General features: G+C 47.1%; 1 protein-coding gene across 1 annotated transcript in view; it reads left to right on the top strand.

Annotated features, from left to right (window-relative positions):
- The first annotated feature begins 537 nt into the window (after positions 1–537).
- FAM83C (family with sequence similarity 83, member C) overlaps positions 538–10,322 on the top strand; it is a 27,945-nt gene continuing 18,160 nt past the window's right edge. The window contains exons 1-2 of the mRNA XM_009708273.1: positions 538–1,204; positions 8,347–8,514. Of these exons, the coding sequence (XP_009706575.1) occupies positions 650–1,204; positions 8,347–8,514 (723 nt within the window). The 5' untranslated portion in view covers positions 538–649. The remainder of the gene's footprint in view (positions 1,205–8,346; positions 8,515–10,322) is intronic.

Below are 10,322 nucleotides of genomic sequence, written 5' to 3'. Positions count from 1 at the left end.
GTGACCTTGTGATATCAAAAGAGAATGTGTTTTGCTTCTCTGCTGGGTGCCAGTCTAGCAGAGCCCAGGCTCCCAAGAAATGCTAAGGAGGAGCGTGAGCTATGGTTCAGGGATGAATGAGTTTCTTGGCCAAGTCTGATTACCCACTTGGGATATTTGTATTTCATTATAACTGACACTGAGAAGCATGTTTGATTTGGAATGAATTTCAAGAAGGAACAAGTTTCAGCATCTGCATTTCCACTGGGAGCACAATGAGGGACAAAACAGGTTAGAGCCTGCTTGGCCAAGGGTGGGGACCTCTCAGTAGGGAAGGGGAGGGCAGAGCATGAATCAGTTACAAGGAAAGGGAAGGAGCAGCTTGAAGAGCTGATCTGCCTTCCCTTGTAAAAGGGATACTCTAAGCACCAAGTATCAGGTGTGTGTCTAAGGAAGCCAAGTGAGGGAGCTGGGGAAAGCCAGCTCCTCCCCCAGAGTGGGAGGCTGTACCTGGTGATTAACTCCCAAGCGGAGGAGCAGAGCTCATGCTGAGTCCTGAAGGAACCTGTTGGGAGGAGCTCAGGAGTACAAGAGGGCCAGAAAAGACCTGGAGTTGGACAGAGAACTAATCCAGCTGGAGAGGCACTTGGTAGCATCAACAGCTCTGGTCATGTTCAACTACCTGGCAGTAGAGGTGAGACCCCAGTTCCACCGCAGCTATGGGGGACAGCAAGGGGTGTCTGGGCCCCTGAAGAGCCGCCTAGAGCAGCTGAAGAAGCCATGGTGGAGGGAGCCCACTCCACTGGTGCTCCAGCACAGTGAATCAGCCAGGGTTGCCATAGACGCCTTTCTTGAGCAGGGGGAACGCGGCTATCTGAGTGCCATCACTGAGGAACGGGAGCTGCCTTTTCTTTCCACGCTGGACATGGAATATATGAGCCATCAGAGAAATCAAAGCTTTCCAGATCCCAGTGCAATGAAAGACAAAGAGGCTGACCCGGGCGATGTGGACACTGGAGACAGGTCCTCTGTCAACTCTGAGCTAACGTCTGGCACCTACTTTCCACTCATGTCTGATGTGCACCCTCCAGAGCTGGAGCTGGGGTGGCCAGGGACGCCGCTCCTCACAATGTCTGGCCAGACTCAAGCAACTGTGATTTTCCAAAGAAACAAAGCTAACAGCATTAAGGATTTGCTCCGGTCTCTGATCAGCCGGGCACGGACGGTATGTATAGAGCTGTGTCCCTTGAGTGGAGTCTTGTGCCACAGCACCCGAGTCCTGGTGGCTGGTCCCACAAGTGTGCACCACATGCTCCAAGTAGTTGCTGCTCTCTGGATGTCTGGCATGATGTGACTGCTTTTTCTTTAGCAGAGCTGTAACTGTTCCTGCTCCTTTCCTTTCCTCCTAATTTCTTTCTGCCTGGGATTTCATGTGATACCAGCAGTGCCCTTTAAGGCACTCTGCGTCTATGTTTGTGGGTATGCAGGGCACGGTACCAAAGCCTGGAGCAAGTGAGTGGCAGGGCATGCAGCGTTAACGCTTCGCTGTCCTCAGCTGCCAAGTGTGCCCCAGCCAGCCCATCTGCCCTCTGCCAGGGAGTTTGCACGGCCAGGGATTTTCTTGACCCCTGGACATCATGTTAAGCAGGACAAAAGGGATACCACTGGTGAGTTGCTGTGGGAGAACACAGGACCTGAGTAAACTCGTGGGACTGAAAATCCCTGCCCGTGGTTTGAAGTAAGTTAAAATACATCATCGTATCTTCTAGACTTGATGTCTGTGCCTCTCTGAGAATGAGTAAGACCAGCCCGTTTTGCCCCATCGCACAGTTTCTGCTGGGTAGAGATTGCCAGCCCCCAGATGTAATAAAAACTAGACGACTACAATACTTGCCTACCAAGCACAATCCTGGTGTGAATTTACTCACTAAATTATGCTCTTTCTTGTTTGTTTTTACTTTGCCGCTATACTGTGTACTAAAGCAGCAGCTTGGGCAACTGTATCTCAGACATAATTTCAGCTTTTATTGAATTTGTCCTCCTCTTTATAGTTCTTTTGATCTGTTCCATGTTGATTTTCTTTTGTAGTATTCCATTTCAATAGCGTGGCAATACCGAGTAAACTTTTAGTGCAAAGTTCACTTTTAACCAGGCAGCTTCTAGGCAATTTCTCTTATCGCTCTGGTAGTTTCTCATTTCACTACACAGTCACTCCTTAAATTCATTACTGCCTAGTGCAGAAAGTGGGAGATAAAGAATTGTTAATCCTGGACTTCAGCTGTGTCAAGAACACGAGCTGTTTCCAGGCAGACTGAGCTAAAAATGTTCCCTTCTATCACCATCTGCAGATTTGAGCAAATGAAGTTATGTTGTCCCCGGCAGATGAAACTGGGGCCACAGCTCAGATTGCTGTGCAGCATCATAACATCATCAAAGAACCACATATCATTGAAATCTGGGCGTGATACGAGGTGAACGGGGATGTTTTTTCTTTTGTCCAAAAGAAAACCGTTTTGCCACGTAAGCTACTGCTCAGTTGTAAGCAGCCATTGCTTAATGCCTGAACTCCTCTTGCACCTTTGTAGGCAAATACGGGAAGTTTTTGTCCAGGAAGTAAGTGACAAAAAGCTTTGTTTGTCCTTGCAGGCAGCTGGTTTATGATATCTTAAATGATCTGAAAAGTCCTGTGACACTTACTGCATCCTTTTCAGCAATGGAGATTAAAACATAGTCATGGCAGAATGCACAAAGTAAATGACTACCAAGAAATGTCCCCTTGTCACTTAGCACGTGTCCCGGATCTCTGACGATATTATGATCCTTTAAACCACAGGAAAAACATCTTGCTGCTTTCTCAGCTCACAGGAACTTCTTTATTGCTGCAGGGAGGTTGCCCAGGCAGTAGGTGCTTTATTGTACTTTAAGTACATTTTGAGCTTTTTTCTTTTTTTGCTTGGCTTGAAAAAGCACTGACAATCTTCAGCCCTTTATGTTCAAGCTGGGGATTTTCACACGATGTTTTTGACTGTTGCCTGAAATGTGAGAATGAGTTTTCAACCATCTTATTGGTTTATTAGTGGTGTTTTACTGGCTTCTAGGTTAGCAGCTCTGGCCAGTGCTTCCCATGATTAACTCTATGATTGATGGCAGTTCCAGCTCATTCACAGCCCCAGTTACACATCTTTAAGTAGCTACTGAGTCATTTTGCTCACCAAACCATCCGAAAGGATGTTACCTGTATGTCTTTTAGTGACAAAAGAGCAACCAGAGGTAAAAACATCTTTTGATTGAAGTGCCAGTAGCAACTGTGCGGAGAACCGCTTGCCTTTTTGCTTTTCAACTGCTGTTTCTGCATTTCAAATGTTTTCCCCATTAGACTTCAAACTCTTGTCATATAGCCCTCCTTTAGAGTGTTTCTCCTCCTGTGTGCTTGCAGCTAACATAGAAGGGAGATACAGTCCTGGTGGGATGTGGGAAAGATGTTGAGATCCCTGAATGCTTTTCCTGGGTCCTGCAGACAGGAAGGTGTGTGTCTGGAAATGTTGTTTGCTGTTTTCTCCTGTGCAGTCATACAGAACAACATCAGCTGACGTATTTTGCAACAGCATATTTGTACTGACAAATCAGCAAAAAGGGCATTTGTTTTATTGGTACCTTTTGCTGGTGTGGTTTGTCTTTCTACTTTGCTGTATTTAACCAGCTGTCTTTGAAGATGTATTTTCAGATTTGAGCTTTTCTCTTTGCAGACATAAGAAGATGCAGCGCAGCCACACCTTAGCCTTCATTTGATAATACTACTACAATTTTATGTTTGTTGAATGAGCTCCAATCTATTTTGAACTGTCCATACTCCTTTCACCCCTCTTGTACAACTCTGACGCTGGCTGCGTCCCTGATGGTCCCCCAGACAAGCAATGTATTGCTTCAAATGGCAATACTACGGTAATGACCAAAACCACACTGCTATTGGCAAATACCAGTAAAACCAGCTGTGCTGGTTAGAAACCAGACAGATGGCAACCCCAGTGGGGTGCTGGTAAGTGCTGTAATTCCCAAAGTGATGACTGCAGTAATTGCTGAATTGTGAGTTTCCAGAAGTGGATTTAGAAATGTCATGATTTAACCCTACAATGCTAAAGTGTGAATTTTCTAGAGCCTGTGGGGCAGCTCTGTCTTTGCAATGTCCTGACCTGCCAAGGCTGTGCCATGGGCTTGGAAGCTGTGATCACCATGGTGAGGAACGGGGATGCTCTGAACCAGCCCCAGCCTTGCAGCTCCCACCACTGAAATCGAGGGGCTGGAGGCACTGGACATACATTGCTTAGGTTTGTAAGGCCAGATTGACTGAAATGCCCAAGGCATGTAAACGTGAGACATGACTTGTCAGGAGCCTGAACTGGAGATGGTACTTGGGTACCTAACTTCCACTGCTTTATAGAGCTGTTGGAAATTATCTTTTGAGGCTTTAGACCTCACTTTTGTGACAGTGCGTTCTTAGGAGGTTTCAAGGGGAAAACTTCCACGGTCGCCTTCCCCCAAAACTTCTTGGCTATGAGGCTGAGCTGACGTTATTATAGGAGCTGCCTGCTTTGTCTACTCAGAGGATATGGTGATCTGAGTCACCCTTACAGTTGTCCTGTGGCACCCATGCTTAGAATAAGCAGCCCAACTGCGTGCGCCTGCATCTCCACCCTGAGAGGCTGTGGCAGGGCACAACCTCCCCTCGCTCCCCACTGCAATGCTCCTTGCTGCAAACTGCGGTGTGCATGGGGCTGCCAGCCTTCTTGCCTGACATCAGCTGCCAGCACCACCAGGAGCAACTCTACCCAAATCCCTCCTGTGAAAGGATCACTTGCAAGGAGGCCGTGAATAGAGCTATAGCCTGTTCCACCTCCTGATGCCAAGCCAAGACCTGCTTCGGAAAACATGAGTCTGACTATCACGCAGGGCTCCACCCAGCTTGCACAAGCTGGCGTCCCGCTGCCTGGGGCGCTTGCTCCTGCGCTGACGCCGGAGCCCTGCCACAAGGCTGCCAGGAGATGCAGGTCTGCCTGGCAGCCAGCTGCATCCAGCCCAGGGTGCTGGGTGCCACGGGTGACTCCAGCCATGCCACTGCCTGCTCAGCCCCATCCCTCACAGTGAGCGCTGCAGACTGGCAGTGCCATTTTTGGGCAAGCAACAGCCCCGAACTCTGCCGAAGCCTGTGAGCACTGGTAGAGAAAAGCAAGAGGATGTGGACCTTCTGTGCACACTAGGTGCAAACAGTGCCTCTGAGCATGTAGGGTCTGGGGACAAAGGAGCATTGATCTCTCATGACTCCATCTTACTGACTTCCCAAGCCAAGTTTAGATTGTCTCCAGCGCCAAGCCTACCTCAGACCTAAGCTTGAGATGAGCTGGAATATCGTGAGGCAAGTGTGGCTGCGAGGGTCTTGCCTGAGGCCTTACGCAAGATTTGGGCTGTAGTTTTTTTTCTTGGTGCTTCATCATTAGAGGATGGGTGGCCCATCAAAGTCATTTGTCTAAATTGCCTTTGGTCTTTGGCTGAAGGCCAGCGTGGAAAGACATGGTAAATTCCTGCTTTTTTGTGGGGGTCTCAGTGGTACCTAATGCTGACAGGCCAGCAGCAACATTAATTTGGGAAGATGAAGATGCTTCTCACTGCTTTCAGAGCTCTTCCAGGGCTGACTCTGCTGTCTACACCAGATGGGTGCATTTCAGGAGAGGAGGAGTTCACAGCCTCATAAGGCTTCTGGGAAGACAACACTGATGAGGGCTACAACAGAGGTGCCCTTTGGAGTCAGGCTCTGAAGCCTGTATCTCACAGGGCCTGGGCGAGAGGGTGGAGATGTGGCTTTGGCCTGAACAGGAGGAATGATTTTTAGCTCTTGATGACAGCTGTCTTGTGTCCCATATGCCCACCAACCTCCGGGAAGGTCCTTCCCCAAACCCTGCTGTGGTGGGCTAGGCCTGGGGTCTGCTGCAAGATGTTGAGGATGAATGACAGTGTGCAAGGCATCATCACAGAGATGGTCTTTGGGGACAAATTAGATAGAACCAAGAAATCTTGTCTATCTGCAAAAGGGATAGACCCCCAAGGGAGCAGGAAGCAACCTTTTGGCATTGTCCTGGCTCTGGTGCAGAGGGTCTCTCCATGGTGTGTGCAGGTGGAGTGGGGTTGAGAGGAGCCAGCTTGCCAAGCAAAAGACTGGGCAGAAGAGCATGGGGAAGCCTATGGGGCCCTGCTCTGCCCATGGCAGCTGCCTCCATTCAGCACCTAGGCCATGAGTATGAGCCTAGAAAGAGGCAGTTTATTAATGAAAACAGAGCAGAAGAGCTACTGGGCAGTGGACAATTTGGGGCCAGCGTGCCAGTCTGGAGCAGAGACGTGAACCTGTCCCCACATACAAGGACAGTGACACTTGGAGCTCCACTACTCTTTTCTGAAGCTATTCCAGGTCAGACCCGTGAATGTGATTCAGCCTGTTTCTGTTTAAAGCTTGAACCACTGGACACGTAGAAGTCAATCTCACTGCTGTTCTCTGTATTTAACTCTTTGTTTGAAGAGTAGCAGCTGAGCAGAAGTGGCAGAGGAAAACTCACCCTATGTGGTCTGCTTCATAGGGTGATTTGGACCATGGAGAATTGCATTCATGGCCGTGCTGTAACACAGGCGGAGGAGGTATTTGAAAACAGGGTTCCTACCTCCTCACAGGGTGCATGATGAGCAGCAGAACAAACTCTGTCATGCATTTTGTGTGCAAGGTGCAATGCAGGACATGAACATTGAGTAGTAGGGTAAAGTAGGCTGTTGGAGCTTCACTCCAAAACTCAGTGCCTTTGGATCATCTTTATTTGGACATCCTCTACTAGGTGCAGAAACTTAAAATCAGACTTATGCACACAACTTACAAGTACCAAACAGTTACCTTATTTGCTGCTAAGATGTGGTAAAGACTGAGACCAAAGTATTTGGTCCGTAGTTCTGTTATTTTTTCAGCTTTTGAAATGAAGCTGGCCTGTTGGTAAATCCTTCACTACTTTACCTTCTTCAGTCCCTTAGTGTGTTGCCATCTTCCATTGAGTTCTCAGTGTTAACTGTTAATGGTTCAAGGTCTAAGTCACTGGCTTGCTCTGCAAGCACCCTCAGTGAAGTGTGTCAGGCCTGGCAAATGATCCAGCTCAGCAAGTCCTCTCCTGCCTGTTCCTTCCTTCTCCGAGATGTCCCCCTGATTCCGGTCACTAATGGTGATGGCCAAAAGATGGATCCCAGCAGTCCCTTTCTGATCCAAATAATGGCTGCATTGAAGTTGTCTGCTGGCAGCCTCACTCTGTGAGGAACAGTGGAACAGATTCTGTAGTTACATCTTGATCTGTATATGATTGATTTCCCTTGACCTGTTGTTCTGGTTGCAGGTCATACTGTACTTTGAATTTTCTAGTTCTGGGTCAACTCACTTGTAGTAGGTACTTGTCATGACCGACCTTCCCTTTTCTGTGTTTTCCTTCCAGTTTTTTGACAATTCATTTAGCCAGGATGGTCTGCTGCCTCCCATCCCATCTCCACAGTGGGATGGGTTGCCATGGCCTTCTTCAATCTCATTCTTTAAAGAACTGGCAGTTCTCTTTAAAATTCTTTTCCTTTTTAAAACCCCTCCCTTGGAGACCTTATCTTGCAAGCCTTGGGTTAATTCAAGAAAATCTTTTTAATAATGTTAGCATTATTCCTTCTACGTACTATTAGATTTCATAACTATCACTTGCATCCAGGGCTGCTGCCAGCAGGGAAGGGGAAGGGATCCTTCCCGCACACGTTATTCTATGGTTTTGTCTTGTTGCCCCTAGGATGTGATCCTGGAACAACAGCATTAACGTACTTGATCAAGATACCTTCTCCCTTACCTGGCAGTGTGTCCTTCCTGAAAAAAAATCTATTAATATGGTAGTCATCTATGGAGTCACTCATACCAATTGAATAATGATTTTTGGTCAGTCTCAGCTCTTCCATTTGTGTGCTGTAGTTCTGGCATATTTGCTTCAGGCAATACATACTTGTTGCATCAATGATATTCAGAGTTTGTGCACATGCATTACCCTTTCAGCTATTTCTTTCTGTGAGTGACAGATGAGACAGGAGGTAGCTGGATGGGGAATGTCTTCATAGTTATTAAAAGTGATTTTATCTGCTATGGTGGGGTAAGGGCTGTTAAACACAAAGGTCCAGAAGCAATCTCCATTCTTGGGGCCGCAGATGCTCAGCAACTCAGGAAGTCTGAATACTTAATTCATAGTTCAAAGCGCAATTCACTTGGGCATGAGATTTCAACCGTCTCTTGTCTCCCCCCACCCCCTTTTTTCTCCTGGCTAGGTGATAGCGATTGTGATGGATCTGTTTACAGACATGGAAATACTGTGTGACCTGCTGGAGGCCTCGAGCAGACGGCACGTCCCTGTTTACCTGATCCTGGATGAAGAGTACTTGAAGCATTTTGTGGAAATGTGCAATAAAATGGCTCTTACTCAGGACAGCTTCCCAGTAAGTTTTCAGTCACACACTGGATATCATAAACAGGTCTTGGAATTGATAAAAAACACTTGTTCTGGTCCCTAGGACCTATCCCTTCTCCCACTGTCCCAGGCTAAAAGACCATGGCCGTTTGTTCTAGGGAATTGAGATCTGCCTGGACGCACAGAGGAAGGAGTAGAGGAGCCTCCTAGCCCTATATCTGGATGTTTTGTGGTCCTCATTTCAGTTTTTTTCCCACAAGAAGTGTGAAGTCAAGGCCAATATGATGCAGTGCATTACTGAACGCTTTGCTGGGCTGGTGCAGATAGGCAGACCGAGGTAGACCTTACGTTCACATGGACCTGTATTATCTCCTTTCCTTGTCCCCTCTCAGCCCCTGCTCTAGGACATAGAATTGCAAGACTTAAACTGCTCATAGTTCAGATCCCTGAGCTCAGTTTAGATTCCAGCCGAAGCTGCTGTAGTGCAATAGCTGGGTGGGGAAGCAAAGCAGTGAGTTCCTTCAGATGTCCTGATGCAAAACTTACTATTTCCTCCTAGCCCTGCTGCACTGCCTCAACGTAAAACCACATGTTAAAAATCTCATGTTAAGATCTGCTTTTAGGCTTTGCGATTCAGTTGTGGGTTCATGAGGGATTTGTGAAAAGCCTGATTCCCCACTCAGGGAGGTGTTCATCAGCAATGGTGTGTGGTGCCCAGAGCAGGTAAACAATAAATATTAACGCGGCAGTGCGACAAGCTCTCTTGGGAACTTGCAGACTCAGAAATGCACCCCAGTATCTTGCTGCTCCCCATACAACCTTTCTGGCTACCACCTATCAATAGAAGTTGTTTTTTTGTTATCACTTGTTAGTCCTGCAAGACCAGCAGTCCTGGTGTGCTCCTTCACTGGGTGCACAGGATTTCCTGGATGCCTGATTCTCTTCCTGCCACCAATTTAATGGGTTTTCACATCATCTTGGTGGGGAATACTTGGAAGTTATCCAGTTACCTCAAACCCATTCTTAATTAAAAAACAGGCTAGGAAAAATGCAAAAAAAGAATGTTTTACAGCATTCAAAATAGATACAGTTACCAATGTCTTAATTTCCCCTCATTTTTAACCTGTCTACACAAAGATTAATTTAGAGAGGCTTCCTTCTTCCCCCATGTTGGTAATGCTCGATCCTTTCGTGCTTCTCACAAGCCAGACCCGTTTCATCCTGCCTCTTGAGATGGCAACTGTTGGGGAAAACTGCTTCATGCTGCAGTATGTTTGCTTTCATAAACAACTGCATTACTGAAGTCACCTGGTGGATCCAGATAAATTCCATCTCTCCAAAATTTATTTTATTTGCTTCTTATCCAAAAGCCTGGCCATTGTTTTTAATTAAAGTTAGAATGAGTTGACGGCCATAGAGATGGCTATGTCTCTTTGTTAGACCTGATGTTAAGTCTTGTGCTTGAATGGCTAGTTAACATTTGCCTCCCCCATTCGGTGACTCATCGGTGGCAGGTCTCAATGTGAAGTGCCTGATGCTGATGCATCTCAAGCAGTACATTAACATACATCCTTGATATCCACATCTAAGTGGAACGAGCGTACATATTTTATTCCTGGCTCTGAGTTGTGGCAGGATGTGATGGTAAATCTCTGGTTGGAATAATTGGTGACAATTTGGGGTTTAATGGGGAATTCGGGGCAATTGCCCCTCCGGCATCTTACTGCTAAGAACACTGTGTGAGCCCGCTGGTGTCAGATCCTGGTGCTGAACATCAGCAAATCCCGCAGTGGTGCATCGAGCATTGGCAGCGGTCACAGCAGAAGACTTAACTGT

This window comes from Cariama cristata, unplaced genomic scaffold, assembly GCF_000690535.1.
Source record: "Cariama cristata isolate BGI_N322 unplaced genomic scaffold, ASM69053v1 scaffold6659, whole genome shotgun sequence".
In the NCBI taxonomy this organism is placed as follows: domain Eukaryota; kingdom Metazoa; phylum Chordata; class Aves; order Cariamiformes; family Cariamidae; genus Cariama; species Cariama cristata.
This window is presented reverse-complemented; position numbering and strand designations above follow the sequence as displayed.